This window comes from Halyomorpha halys, unplaced genomic scaffold (genome assembly GCF_000696795.3).
Source record: "Halyomorpha halys isolate HHAL.00 unplaced genomic scaffold, Hhal_1.1 Scaffold50.1, whole genome shotgun sequence".
NCBI classification, from domain to species: Eukaryota; Metazoa; Arthropoda; class Insecta; order Hemiptera; family Pentatomidae; genus Halyomorpha; species Halyomorpha halys.
Genome location: NW_027106849.1, coordinates 1,842,510 through 1,858,615, shown reverse-complemented (window position 1 = coordinate 1,858,615; position 16,106 = coordinate 1,842,510). Strand labels below are relative to the sequence as shown.

Genomic DNA, 16,106 nt, shown 5'->3' with positions numbered 1-16,106 from the left:
GCAAATTTACTGAAATGTATACCCTAAAAGAGCTAATATATATATATATATATATGTAAAAATTTAGGTTATAAATTTTGTTTATATTTTATTTAGAACTAAATGGCTTCATATTCATTACAATTTTAATATTAAGTTTTCTGATTTGATGATCGCAAATGAGAACATTAAGGATTTTTAATTGCAATCATCACTCAGTCTAATAAATATAAAGCCGATTTACTTTTTATTTTTCTGTCAAATTGAAGGTTTTTATCTTCTTTTCTATTCCTATTAATTATATTTCAGTTTTGATTCATGAGGGCATAGTTACGATTTTTTCTTTTTTCTTCATTATGCTTGAATTCATTCATTCATTCATATACCACCTTCATCATAGCGTTCAAGTTCATCAATGATTTCATTAATTTCGAAATGCCGACATATATAATCTTATTTCTATTTTTTTGACTTCTAAAGGAAAAAAAATACCTATTTTAAATTTGCTGAATTTAAATTTGCCGTTTAGTATGGTGTTGGAATTCTTTTAAAAATCTCATACGTACAGTCCGCTGTTATTAATATATTTAATTAAATCCTACCATAATCAATCAAATCATCTTTTAACTTAAATTTTAATCTGAAATTTCCCAAGATCTATTTTTATGAAAATACATTGAAAAAATGTATATAAACTTGATTTATATAGCTGTATCATCAATAAATTAAAAATTATAAATTCTTTTTGTGAAAATAGCTAATAAACATTCAATCCTAAGTTATAATTTCCATTGAAGTATATAACTTCAATATTGTTGTTGGAACAATTGTGCCAGGGAAGAAACGACCCTCTGATCCTAACGAGGTGGCACATAACGTGAAGTTTTACGATTTACCGGCCGAGTAGGTTATTGTACCTTGTTAAGGGATGGAAAAGCTCTCCAGTGGGCACATAAATCAAAACTTTGCCCCTACCAACCGATAGTAGCCTACTTAATCTCTTCTTCAATAAATGAATAATTAAATTATATATCTTATCAATTTTCCATTTTTATTACCATCATAAAGACGTATATATTTTTTTTATTTAGTATCCTTTTGCAAAAACTTAAACTAAACACATGATGCAAAGAATGTTTGTTTTGTTTTTTTTTACTTTTTTATTTTTCATTTTATTCGTTTATTTATTTGAATGTTTTAAATTATGTCATTAATATAATAAAAATCATGTACACTACGCTCAACATACAACGTTCTAGCCCAAGAGCCTAGTCGGAGAAACAGTCAGTTATTTCACCCCAATTATTTATAAATTTAATGCAACTATTAATATATAATATAATATAATATAGTTGCAAATTGATGAGTCTGCTATAGTATAGTTAGTGGGGGGGGGGAAGACGGCTCTTTCAAAACTTAGTTTTTCATTTTTAAAACTACCTACAACACTAAAAACCTAATGAAATACCGTTAAAAAAAGAGCAAATTTACTGAAATGTATACCCTAAAAGAGCTATCTATGTTCAATACTTGCCGAGAAATATTCCGTAAAAAATAAGTAGTTTATGAATTTATTTTGAGACTATACCTCAGGAACTAATTTATGTAAGCGTCATATATATGGATTCCGGAGATATGGAACTCCAGAAGAAAAATGATTTTTTTTTTAAATTTTGTAACAGACATAATTTTTTATTCCCTCAATCTATACTTCGCAGACTTATCAATTTTGACTAGTTTTCATTATAGTTTACAACCCTACTTAGAGTTGAAATCATCGCTCGTTTCCAATTCGACAACTTCCTTATTATTCACGACAAGAAAATAACTCTCCTTATTATATTTATATTTATTGGCTATTTAAAAAACTACTATGACTAGGTTTTCATGTTTCCTGTTACGATATCAGTTAAAAACTGTCGTCATATTAAACGTGCAAAAACGACAATATTTATTTTACGTTTAGTTAAATACTGAATACTTCTATATTTTTTATTTATCCATTTTTTTACTATAGGTAATAATGAGAGATGGATAATTTCTCCAAATGAATAAAAAAAGATTATTTTTTTTTTAAATTCGGACTTAGTTATTTTAATGAGGACAAGATCTAGCTAATATTAAATATCAATTGATTGCATATTCTAGCCTAGTACCGATCTTAAAAAAATTGTTTTGTTTTTTTTTCGTTCTGCACAGTCACACAGAGAAACAGAGGACGATTTGGGAAGCTTGGATATTCGGCAATAAAAAAAAAATTTATTTTCTTCTTTAAGGATTCTACTCAATGAATTTAAAGATTTCTAACGACCTTACTAATGATTCACAAACACTACAGACACACATAAACTTCATTGAAGAATGGTGTCAAAAATGGAGAATCAAAACAAAATCCTGACAAATCCCACTAGATCACTTTTACTCTCCGTCGTAAACCTCTACCCTCCTGTCCTACAGCATCCTTTCTAAATACTCCATTAACGCCTGTTGAACAGATTCAATACTCAGGACTCCATCTTGACAAGAAACTTGGAATGCACATACAAGACTGAAACGACAAGAAACTGCTCGTTGATTTCGGTTGCTCCAACACCTACTTGACAAACGCTCTAAACTTCCCATTCACTACAAAAAATTATTGTACACTACGATAATCAGACCAATTTGAACATATGGAATTGAGCTCTGGGGCTCTACCAAACCATCAAATTCCTTCCGCATCCAATCCTAACAATCCAAATTCTTGATGCTCCTTATTACGTATTGAAGTACCACCAGTGGATGTTTCCTTCCCAAAATTTTCAAGTGAAAATGAAACATATTTACTTATTGTATTTATTATTTGTACAGTTGTAAATCACATTAAATAAATAAATAAAAACAAAGTTGTATACAGAGATATAACACTGCACTATTGACCAATAAAGGATGGCAGAATGTTAAAAGGTTATGAAATAACAGTCTTAGGAAAACTAAATAAAATATTAACCATAAAACTTTCCTTATTATTGATTGCATGTTGCAAACCTTTTTCGTCGAATAGGAAATAAGGAAATACCTACGTGGCGTTTCTCAAATGAATAAAGATAATTACAAAATGTCTAAAAGGACGGTTGTTTTTTTATTGCTGTCTTCTGTAAAACACAGTTGCCTTGCAATTCTTATCACTTTGTTGCATTTTTATGTTCAGTTTCTGTTGACTAAAATTGTTCAATTCATATAATATTTTATAGCAGATGTTTTGTTTTACATCTAGAGATTGAAACAATAGGAGTCCAGAATTGGCTAATTATTGGTGACTTATGTTTACCTTAAAAAATATAAAAATAAAAAATTATTATTTACCGAGTGTTTAATTATAATATTTGATATTGAACATTAAGGATACCCAATTTAAGAGGCTGGGTGGATCCCAACTGGGCACCAAGAAACCACCGGAGTTGACTCACAGCGATAGTGTAACAGAAAAAAATTTTCTGCCCAGCCGGATTCGAACTCGGATCCTTGGAGTTAGTAGTCATGCGCCTTACCCCGGGACTACCCGCGCTCCCTAATATTTGATTTCCTAATACTAAAGCCAATTCAAAAGTGTAGACCAGATTTGTTTACCATGGAGTACAATGTTACCAAAGAAATTTGGTTTAGGGGTCAAAATAAAGATACATGCTGTGGCAAATTCCAGTCTACCCGACTTAAGTAGCTCTAACTCCTTTAGATGTGTTACAACACTGAGTAGTGTCTTTGTGAGATAGAAAAGTTATTTTTCTTGATTGAATTTGTTAATGTTTCATAAAAACTGGTATGTACATTCGCCCAAAATCATTAGTTGTTATATATGTTTTTATCTATTTAGCTTGAAATTAATGCAATCTCTTGAAACTTTGCTAAAAACTCAAAAACATATTATTGTAACGTTGATCAGTGTTATTTATTGATAAAAAGTTAATCAACAAGTCCTATGTTTTTCAAACAACTTTCCTATTTATTTTTCAGGATTTGAGATTCTTCATGAATAGACTAAATTAATTATTAATTTTTGAAATGTATTCTGACTTATCAAGACACAGTTTTTTCATTTATTTCATGATATTTGATAAGCAATCATAATTATAATTCCCATTTAACTAAATACTGCTTAAGGTATGTTTGGTAAATTCTACCTTAATTCTTATACTGCTAGAAGATGATTGATCGTATGAAATAGATTGTAGGAAGATAGTCCGGTGGTCAACGAAGGAACCAAAACAGTAAAAAATTAACATAATAAACAGTTTTTTCTACTAAGTTAGTACCTTTATTGATCGCCACCCAAACTATCTTCCTACAATTAAATTTTCATGGATTTTTATCACAGGATAAAATATTTTATAAATATCTACCAACCATATAATATTCTATTTTGAACTTTCGAAAATTGTTAATATTTTAGAAGCTATAAGGATTGAAAAAAACTCATCCAGTGTACACTAATATCCTTTATTTTACAATGGCATACAGTTCTTTAAAAAATAATGTATATAAGCAGAACTAGAAGGTATGACACTTGTAATTAAAAGATTATAGAAAAGATATTCATTGAATAATTCAGTTTCCAGTGCAAATGCTTTGTCTTGGTCTAATATCTGAAACGTAACAAAAATAATTAGAAATATATTAGATTTATATATATATATTGAATACCATAGACGAGGGTAATAATAAGGACATCTTTTCTACTGATGAAGTAAATTATGATCTTCAAGCTGATGATGATGACGGGATCTTTGAAGTAAAACACTATCTGGACTGGTAAGTCTCTTCAGTCAAAGTTCTCAAGAATTAATAGTTACTTATTACATTGTTTATTTCGGACGAAATGGAAGAAATAAACAGTAACTCATTAACACTGAGATTGAACGAACCGAAAAATGATATGAATCAGCTTTGTGGTATATACGTATTTTTGTATTATCAAATGTGAGAAATAGGTTCTGATTGGTTCTAAATACTGAAAAACACTCTTTTTCTCGAACGACGGCCTTATTTACCAAAATAATAATAATAATCGAGGTGCAGGGATCCCATCCGACTTTCTAGTTATTGTAACCGATTTTCACCTTATGGATTGAGGGTTCAACAACCCATGGAAGGTTAAGGGTGCAGTACATTGTAAGGAAGTACTGTAACTAGATCAACGGTTGTGCAAGGAGGTGATATGGCCAGAATCACACTCGATAGCAGATTTTAACTCAATTAAGGGTCCCCACTAAAGAGGCTGAGGGCTCCCGAACCCACAGGGCTGACTCAACGGCTACAAGTAACATATAATAATTATCTGCGGGATTCGAACCTTGGTCTTCAGAGTTAGTTCTAAATTCCTTACCAGTGAGTTACCTACTCCCCACATATATAAGGCCCCTAACCCAAATAAGGAACATTAAAGATTCTTCTTTCTTATTATACCATTTTCTTGATGTACATTTTATGAAACTCATAAAGATTTCGAGAATTTTGAGTTTTTAATCGGCTAGACTTTTTATATAACCGATTAAAAACTCTAAATTCTTTAAAACATATAACCTAATGTAACAATTAATGATTACAAAAACATTAAGTGCGCCGATTAGGTTGATACATGTCATCATCGTTTGTGGGTACTTCTTGATTGAAAAGCTCTTTGAAAAAACAAAGAACATTTTTTTCAGATGTTTAGTCCTAGGAAGCCGACATCTTACCATGATTTGTATGATTTTGCTTTATAACCAATCCTTTTTTTCTCATGTTGGTATAGAACTCGCATGGATTTCTAGCTTAGCAGTTATCCTCTTTCTTTGAGAAATTCCCAAAGTATATTTATGCAACTTTGTTAGATGAGTTCTATAGCTAGGTACAGGACTTTTTCTTTGTTTCTTCTCTACTCCACAGACTTTTCGCATACATCTGTGAACCACTTCTTGGCTTTTTATTTCTCTTGATGAAAAGTTACTTCCTTAGATTCCTTTCTTTTAGCCTTGTCTCAAATGCCTGTCTGTGTACATAAACCGTGAGGTTGACATCGGCAATATATTTGTTCACTCCCCTAATCTATCTAATTCTTTTATTTCGTTTTCACTGCATCACAAAAGTAGCATGTCTAATTAGCAGTGCTAATTTTCGAGTATTTATCCAGCAGAACTCCGGAATTACTAATTGAATGAACTTTTTTTTTTTTTATTATCCACTATTCTAGTATGAAGAACATTCACTTTTATTGCCCGTTTTCAAAGCTTTGTTGCATGAATTTCTGGACCTGTAAATAAAGTAATAAAAGTCGAACTCTGAAGGTTCCACATATATATCCGATAACTTTCTTTCTCCTACCTCCGCTGAGGCTCTACTCTGTCTGCGTGTTCTCATTCAATACCATTCTCTCACTTAAACCTCAGTCGTAGGTTTACCTGTAGGTACATTGATAATTAGTTTTTAATTGATTCGTTTGCTAAGCCCAATAATTTTACAATTCAGAATTTTAAGCTAAACATTTCCGTTTCATAAGCTTCGCTTAAAGTTCGCGCAACCCGTGAGCACAACACATTGCTTCCATCGGGACAGTTCTTTGATTTAAATAGGTACATATATTTGGATTAACATGTTCATAATATTATTATTATCTTACTTCTATTCTTAAATTCGATCTGGATAACTACAAAAAAAATACCGTTAACTATATCTTCTATCCAGTCAAGGTAAGCGGAGACATCTGTGTTTACAGACGGTAGAATAATTTTGCTCCCCCCATATGACACCAGACCGACTTGTACCTGCTCACCGTTTTCGGGGTTCTTCCAGATTACCGCGCTTCCAGAGTCACCCTAAAAAAAAAAATAGTCAATTATTGGAACCCAATTTTTGAGAAGGAATAATTAAAAATAATACTTTATTTGGGTATTCATGATCTTTAGTTAAACATGTTAAAGCGGGTAAAATGGAAAAACTTATGTTAAATGGAGAAATATTTCGATCTTTTACCATATTAAAACGATAAAACATATAATATGGTTGAGAGTCTGTTACGAGGTCTGTTAAATGGAGAATGACATCACGCAACAGACCATCTGAGCTCGTCACCATTTTACACCAGAATATTTAGGCCGCTTTCCACGATGAAATTACTTCAAGATTAACTTTGAGTTTGACTACACTATTCTTAGTCAGCGTATAACCTGAAGAATATATATGTATAGAATATATAGAAATATATGTTTCCCACAGTGGCCGGTAAACTAGTTGGTTAGATAACTACAAAAGAATTCTTTATTTTGAAACTGCCGAACACTAAGCTCTAAATAAAGGTACGATCCTATTGTGACGTTATCTGGTAAATATTCAAAGGCTTTCCATAAAACCATTACATACCAGCCACCTCTGTTTAATTTAGTAGGGAGATCTGCTTTTACAAAAACAAACTTGAAAAAATAACAGAAGTTCAGAATTACATGTTTGCATTTTGTGGTAAATTCTGGCCCTGAAGGTAGTCTATTATAAATCATTTTAAGATCCTACCACCATCACATCAATACTAATTGGACAATCCAAAAAGGACTCATTTAAAGCCAGAAATTTCTCTTGAGAGGACTCCCGGTTTGATTTTTCAATAAATCAATAATTTATGTATGAAAAAGGCACTCGCTTTATAATGATATTTAGCAATTCTTGTGAAGATAAATTAAAAAAAATGAAGAAATACCAATATAACCTTTTTCAGAGAATCTCTTAAAATATGATTACCTACAAATTTAGTTACTTAATGATACTTACAAGATATGGACTCTTCCCATTCGTGTACGTACACAACTGGTTTATAAACGGCCCTGGATATATATTTGAACATTCCTTTATAGATGCAACATCAAGTTCCACTTGACGAAGGACTTTCGAACCGTAGCCACTTATAGATGTCTGCCCCCAACCTGCCACCAAATAGTTAAGAATTGTTTGCAAGAACTTATATCAACAAATAAGCCCCTGTAAACTTACCCGCAACAGTTACCTTTGCACCTTTAGTCTCAAGTTCCAATTTGGTTTTTGGTAAGCAGACTGGGCTGACTAATAAGTTGTACTTAATTTGTCTGCTTGTGATCACCAGACCAATATCGTAAATATTATCATCGTAATTTTCATGAATAATTAACATGTCAGAGGAGATCAAATTTTTTTCCTTTACTTGAAAAACAAAAAAATATATCAGTTTTATACTTTTTTGAGTTAAGCCGTTATAAGTGAAATAGCTGTAAGTTAGTTTCCTGCTATCGTATAAATTAGTCTTTCGTTAATTTGTAATCTAAAACTTCTGTAAACTATATATAATGGGACATTTCTGAACAATTGACTATGATCCATTTTATAGTTTTACTTTTATGGAAATAATGTTAGTTAGTGGCAAACACATCTCCAACAATATAAAAATTAAAAATCATATACATTTTTAGGACAGGTCTTAGCTAAAACCACGATCAATCAAAACTTACAACTGAAATGTATTTTGAACCCATCTTTGTGACTAATCGGTAATCATTATTCTGAGAAATTCCAGGTCCGGTCGGGTTTAAAACAAGGTGATTCTTTATCACATATCTTATTTAATCTGGTACTAGAATACGTCATTAAAAGTGTGATGAATACCGAAAAGGGTTTAACTTAGGGTGGTAAAATACCGGTGCTTGAGTATGCAGATGATTCGGTATTATTGGGTAATGACCAAGAAACAATAGAACTAAATACAACCACGCTAATAAACTCCAGTAAGGAACTAAGTCTTGAAATAAATAAGGATAAAAATATATACATGGTAGAACGCGAGCAATTTTGGTGATATAGATGTAGGAGGAAATACGTTTGAACAGGTAAATAAGTTTAAGTATTTAGGTTCTACGGTAACTAGCAAAAACGAAATTGATGAAGAAATAAAAGCTAGGTTAAAGGCGGGAAATGCTTGTTATTTTTCAATTTCAAAACTGCTTAGCTTCACGCCTTATATCGAAAAATTAAAAATTAGAATTTACAAAACTATTATTCTTCCCACTATTCTTTATGGATGTGAGACGTGAGCTCTTACACTAAGGGATGAACAGCGCTTGAAGGTTTTCGAAAATAAAGTATTACGCAAAATATTCGGACCGAAAAAGGATGAATTAACGGGAAAATTCAGAAGATTACACAACGCTGAATTAAGGGACCTACACACCGTAAATATAATTCAAGTTATAGCATTGCGGCGTATAATATGGGCATGTAAGGTTGTAGGGTTTAGTAACGAGCGGATCCCTAAAATGATAATTAACACTGCACAAATGGGTAAACGTCCGAGGGGTAGACCGAAACGTAGATTTCGGATTGCGTTAAAACAGATTTTGTGGAATCGGCATCAAACCTTCGGGTTCTTTAGGTCTTTATTATTATTATCTTTGTGACTAAAAAGATGCTATGGAAATTATACCATACAAATCAAGACAGGGGCAAAAATGAACTTTATTATGACAGTTTCAATTATTTAATATTGAATAACTGTCATATTATTAATTTTATGACCTTATTTTATAAGAACGGTGATGATAAATCATGATCAAATTGTAAGGACATTAACTAGAGAGGCTAATATGATGTAGTCAAAGAAACAAAGAAAATAAACGCAGAAGGTCAGGTTGATGGTCAGGTTGAACACCAATATTATTTTTGATAATTTTTCATTCCATGCTCAATACTTTGGGAACTATTAAACGTATGAAAAATATTATGCCAACATTTTTTAACACATTCTAAATCTGATGAATTGCTCTTAAAGAGCTCTCACTGACTAATGTCCATTTCGTGTGTGGTTTTTCTAAAAATGATTATTTATTTTTTTGGAAAATATAAGCTATAACTATTTTGGGCCTTTATTTTAGAAAATATTATGAAAACAACTCCTTCAAAGTAAATTTGACAAGTTTCATTATAATTATAAGCACTATAAACTGTAAGAGGCATTTTAAAATATTAGTGACCCTGAAATGACAATATTTTCTGCAGGTGTACTCGCACATATGTAGAATAATGTCGGAATCATGTAAGGATATGTGTATATATTTTGTTATTGAATAATAATCATAAAGTCCTACGGAACCCGAAGGTTTGGTGCCGATACCACTAATCACTCTCTACATACATCCTTCCAGTTATGCCCCTCCAAATCCAATTCTGCTAAATCAGTTTTAACGAAATCCTCCCATCTACGTTTCAGACTGCCCCTCGGCCGTTTACCCCTCCGTATAGTGTTTAATATTTTAGAGATTCGCTCGTTACTAAGCCGTACAACCTTACACGCCCATCAGACGCCGCAGTGCTATAACTTGAATTATATTTGCCGAGTGTAGTCCCCTCAATTCAGCTTTGTGTAGCCTTCTAAATAATGTTGGGAAAAGTCTGATATCTCTTCCCATTACTTGTAGAAAATTTGCTAATGCACTAAATAAAGTTTGTAAAATTTACTTATTTACTTAGAAGTAGTATATAAATATAATGATGTTCTGGGTAGGAATAGTAGTTTTCAGTATAATAAAGCAACAAAATGTTTTATAAGAACCGTCCGTAGCTCAGTGGTTAAGACACAGTCTTACCAGTTTGATGTCTATTGGCGGTGCCGGTTCGTATCCGGCCCTGGGGGTCGACTTTTTTCTTTGAGTGGCGGTCCCACAAAATGAAAAACTTCCAATGGGAGTCATGGGCGAAAAAAAAGTTTTATAAAAAAAAATTTTTGGAACAACTGTACTTCGGATAGTAATGTACGTACAGATTTTAGAAAATGTACACTCCTTTAAGAATTGTATGAATAATGTTCTTTGTGCGATAAGTTCCCAAGATATTGAACATAGAATGTTAAATTAAGGACAATGCAACGGTTGTATTCTTCGGTTTTCTGTCCAGGTAGGAAAATTTGGATTTTTTATGCCAATTGAAACCCAAGAACAAAAACAATTATCCTACTTACAATTAGTTTCTTAGACTGTATGGTATGCTTTATTCCAGTAGCTTTCAGATGACATAAATGCATTTTTCATTTTTAGCCTATGGTCATGGTGACTTTAGATTCCCAAATATTAGCAAGCAATTAGTCAAATATTTTACTACGGGATTTTCCCACTTGAAAATACACGTTATTTGAGTATATTAATATGCTTCTACTATATCAAATATGGATAAGCGTAATAGAGGATCAAGTCTCCTTTTGTAGTAAATCGTCAGGCGGATTGTGGGTAACATAAAATAAGAGGTTTAATACTTACATTTTCTTAAATCATGTTGTCCTACAGCGATCCATACTTTAGAGGCGATCTTATCCTTAAGGCAGTGAGCGGCGGTTAGGATATGTTTGGGTGTGATGATACTGCCACCGCAGAATTCAGTAGCCCACGAAAATATACTGAAATAGTAGCGATGCATCAGAGCCACTGCCCATGGGTGGGTGCCTTCGGGTGCCACAGTTCCGTTGATGATCCTCTAATTCACAACCATTTGAAAACCATTTCGATGCATAAATTAGCTTTTGATCTCATGTTAATAAAAAGTAACCATTTTTTAATTTATAGGTATTGGTATAAGCATATATTTTTATTAGTAATACTGCTGTTTATATTATCACAAATACTGTTCAGATTTAATGCATGAATTTGCAGAATTAGAATAATCTATTACAAATAATTAAATTTGTATAATTTTTTTTTATTTTTCAGCACACTTAATCTTAGTTTTATCCTAATGTTTATTTTATTTAGTATTGTTTTATTGATATTTCACTTCAATAAAACTGATTGGATACACAATTCCGACAAAAAAATAGGCTTTCTAATTTATCCCTTTGGTAAATAGTAATTTTTAAATAAGAATCAGTGTCATTTCTCACTTATAATAGGAAATTTATATGTTTTTGGACGTATACTGTAACAGAAATTTCCATATTATAATATTTTTGAAATCACACACACACACCTACACACAATCTACGTGATGAGTCTTTTTGAATCACGTATTCAGAAAATTTATTACTTTTTCCAAACTGATTTTAACGCATATTGGACGAATTTATTACGAAGGATTAAATTGATTCATGAAATTGCTACGAGACATTTTTTACACCAAACATAAACTTTTTTGTGATATTTGATAAAACTAATGCTTTATCACTTTTGTATCAACTGTCCTACAAATTTGGATCAAATCGGAATAACCAATTTCAAAATATAAGTACGGCTAAATAAATACGTTTATTCTTGCCAAAGTATATGATGAAATTAAAATGGGCACATATAAGTACTAACTCACCCAATACCTACAAATTTCATCAAAATAAGATATGCATATATTCTCATATATATTTATAATAAACAATTATTTTAAAATGTTAAAAAAAAAGAAAGGCCAATAGGTTTTCACAATCTCACCGTACTCAATTGGAATAATCCACAATTGCACCAGCCATGTTGATTATTGCTGTTTGCGGCTACAAGATGAAAACCGATAGATATTATGATCAGTATCATCATCTGATATTTAGGATGAGATGAGAAGCCCGATATCCGCCTATAACATAATAATAAACAAAGAACGAAGAGAAAAAGTCTTTAGAAATTGGATTCACTTTAATCGTTCGAATTGTTTGTGATAGGTCAGAAAATTATCGAACATAAATTGATATCACAAAAATAACATAATAATAATGCGAACCCAAAAGTTCAATAATAACACGAGCCAATAATTGACTCTAAAACCTATTGATCCAAAATTGCCAATGTTCCTAACATTTACGCATACTTCATGAAAATGAAAGAAATGTCAAGACTTTAATTTTCAGGCCTCTGTAATGTTTTATCAGTGCATCTACATCAGTTAGTTTGCAATAACTAAGAAACTAAAGCTATCTGTGAACTGGCAACTTTTTGTCACAGAGATTGAAAAAGCTTACTGTTGAAAATTGCCTGCTGTTGTGGAGAAGTAAAGATTTTTTAAAAAAAAATTAAAAGTTATTCAATTTATTAAAAAATTAAGCATTAAAAATCAATTTTTTTAATCAAAACCCAACTTATCTACATGAGATTCTTCTCAAAAGTGGCTAGTGCTTACTTAAGTTGCAGTAATAATTTTTTTTTATTACTTTGAAACTTAGTAAAACCATATCATTTATAAGGTTATTAATATCGTATTATGGTTCTATTTTCCTCAATACATAATATTAAGATTGTAAAACAGAAACAAAAGTATTGAGTTAAATTATCTTTACCCAGCTAATGGTAGACATAAACACACTTACCTTATTCATTTAAGAACTGGATGGGACAACTAACAACCTTGTTTCTTTGTAATTACATTTCAATGTCAGATTATCATAGAATAATTTATGGGTGTCCCATATAAAGCGGATAATCATTGGTTAATGTTAATTTTTATTGCAAAAGTCAGTCAAACATAATTCATCATTTTTAAGGTTCTTTGATAAGAAACGAATGAACAGAAAGGCCAATGTTAGAAATCTCGTTTAAAATTCTACAAATTATTATTTTTCATTTAATTCGTATTTATTCAATGTATTTTTCATTTATTTATTTACAATCAGTCAGTTTAAAATTTCTCCTTCAGAAAAGTGAGTCAAAATATCAAACTAAAATAGTTGCCATAACAATGGCACATTTCCATTGGCTTTTTTTTTTCCACTAGCTTTACGATAAACACAATTAAAGGTTCTCTCTTTTGGGCAGTTGGGCAAATATAAAATTGACGAGAGACGAATACTTTTTTATTCGTGAATTTTCTGTTCGAATAATCAATTATTCGTACAAAAACATATGATTAACCATCCAAATACTTTTGTGTTCATCATTATTTTACACGAATAACCAATTATTCCGACAAAACAATTCGAATAACCATTTGAATACTTTTTTATTCGTCAATTTTATGAAGAAATAATCTCTTATTCTAAAAAAATAAATGATTAACTATCCGAATATATCTGTATTCGTATAAAGGCATTTTTTCTCTTACAGGCTTATGGCAGTACATAGATATATTTTATGATTGCGTATAGATTGATTTTAACTTTTCTGATTTCTAATATATTAGGGTCTTTTTATATATTTCTTTACACGCGGAAAACGAAAAAGCTATCGATTTTAAGGTCGCGTATCGATTTATTTTAACTTTTCTGATTTCTAACATATGATGGTCCATTTTTTATGTTTGGGATATGTAGAACATGGAAATGCTATCGATTTTAGAATCGTATACCGATTTATTTTAACTTTCTTGATTACGAATATGTTAGGGTCCCTTTATGTGTTTTGAGATATTTAGAATATGAAGATACTATCGATTTATTTTAACTTTCTTGAATCCGAACGTGTGAATGACAGATGCGCCATCTTAAAATCGAAAATATTTTCATATTCTACATTTCTCAAAACGTAAAAAGGGACCTAACATGTTAGAAATAAAAAAAAGTTAAAATAAATCGATACGCGATGTTAAAATCGATAGCATTTTTATATTCTGCATATCCGAAAACCTGAAAATTGTTCCCTATGTGTTAGAAATAAAATAATTAAAAGTCGATATGGGATCTTAAAATCGATAGTATTTTCGTTTTTTACTCGTCAGAATATGTGAAATGGGACCCTCATACATTAGAAATTGAAGGTAGTAAAAAATAAGGGAATTTAAAAAAAAAAAATCAAATTGTTGTTCGAATAGTATGTATTCGACTTATTTTTCATTCGACTAATTTTTTATTCGATTGAAATAGTATTTCTAATATTCGAATACAAAAGTATTCGGATTGTTGAGTCGTATTTTTATTCGAATAAAAATGTATCCGTCTCTCTACAATCGAATATAAACTAGGAATAAACAAGTATTCGACTCTCGTCAATCGAATACTTTTTCCCAACTCTGCTTTTGGAAAAATTGCGTATGTTTAGTAACAAAATTAATCAAAAAGTTGTAGTTTTCCTTAAAGAGAGTACCTTATATTTTATATTTATTTGTTTTTTATTATTTTAAGACATCAACCATTCCGGGTCATTATTGCCTAATTTCCAAAATTTTTATTAGACTTTATTTCCCTAATACCCGAAATTGTTTAATAGTCCTTATTGTCTTAATTTCCGAATTTTGTCTTCATTGGCAAATTTAAATGTATAATTATTGAAAAATAGGAGCTTTTGATAAAATTGTATGGTACAGTTTTGAGTGATTCAGAAATTCGAAAAGTTTATCTACAGTCTGTTTGTTATCCTGTAAAATTGAATAGAGATCTGCTGGTAATTCATACAAAGATTTTATGGAGTTGTAAGCTTGGCATTCGGTTCAAGATATGTTTTACGTTAAGTCGCGTTCCGCAAGTCTAGCATACAGGTGGAGAATCGCGGGCCATAGGTAACCGTGGTTCAGGCGCGTAAGACCTATTCGAAGGCGCGTCAAAATCACCTCCTCTCTGTGCATATTTCTAGTGGACGATATCCAAGGGGAAACATCCCTTCTAATTTCTCGTAATTTATTGTCAGTAACATTTGCCCATATTTAATGCCATTTCAATTTAATTCTCTGCTTAATGAGGGGAATGAAGAGAGTACCTTTAATTAAATTTTTCGTAAAGCCATTGGGAATGTACTTAACACCACTGTGAGACATCGATGTAAGACATCAATCTATGTATTTAACATAACCATAAAATAGAAATTAATGGCAGTTAAAAATCTATAGGAATTTTATTTTACATAATTATTGGTAACTTGGTAATTAGTACTAATAAATACAATTATTGGCAATTGGTAATACATTTTATTTTAATAGAAAACAAAAGTTGATAAGAAAGTAAGTTATTCGAATTCAATAAAAAATAATAATCGCTTAAATATAAAATAATATTCCTAATATTTACACTGGCTTAACATATGTATTTTTACAATGAATACGCTTTATTTATTTTTTACTCTCTTCTCTCTTTCTGCTGCTGTGACAATGTTCACTCCATTTCCTTCTACTGTAGTTTTATTAAATTTTAAGGATTTGCTATGATTTTTTTATTAATAAGGATGAATATGGTGCAATAAAAGTACAACTAACCGGGCAATTGGCCTAAT

The 16,106-nt window shown here is 30.9% G+C and overlaps 1 protein-coding gene across 1 annotated transcript; it reads right to left on the bottom strand.

The window, feature by feature from the left end:
* Positions 1 to 4,481: 4,481 nt before the first annotated feature.
* On the bottom strand, positions 4,482 to 13,299 carry LOC106690259 (venom serine protease 34). The gene is made up of 7 exons (XM_014435622.1): positions 13,280 to 13,299; positions 12,414 to 12,552; positions 11,259 to 11,472; positions 7,975 to 8,160; positions 7,756 to 7,907; positions 6,656 to 6,809; positions 4,482 to 4,601 (listed from the first exon to the last, which is right to left on the bottom strand). The coding sequence occupies exons 2-7, from the start codon at positions 12,513 to 12,515 to the stop codon at positions 4,564 to 4,566; spliced, it is 846 nt and encodes a 281-aa protein (XP_014291108.1). The 5' UTR covers positions 12,516 to 12,552; positions 13,280 to 13,299; the 3' UTR covers positions 4,482 to 4,563.
* Between the last annotated feature and the right edge of the window lie 2,807 nt (positions 13,300 to 16,106).

Excerpts from the sequence above, each read along its gene's own strand:
- LOC106690259 (XM_014435622.1), bottom strand. The coding sequence starts at position 12,515 with ATGATGATACTGATCATAATATCTATCGGTTTTCATCTTGTAGCCGCA. Across the intron at positions 8,161-11,258 it reads ACAACATGATTTAAGAAAAT|TAAAGGAAAAAAATTTGATC; the intron begins GTAAGTATTAAA and ends TTGTTTTTCAAG. Across the intron at positions 6,810-7,755 it reads ATGGGAAGAGTCCATATCTT|GGTGACTCTGGAAGCGCGGT; the intron begins GTAAGTATCATT and ends TTTTTTTTTTAG.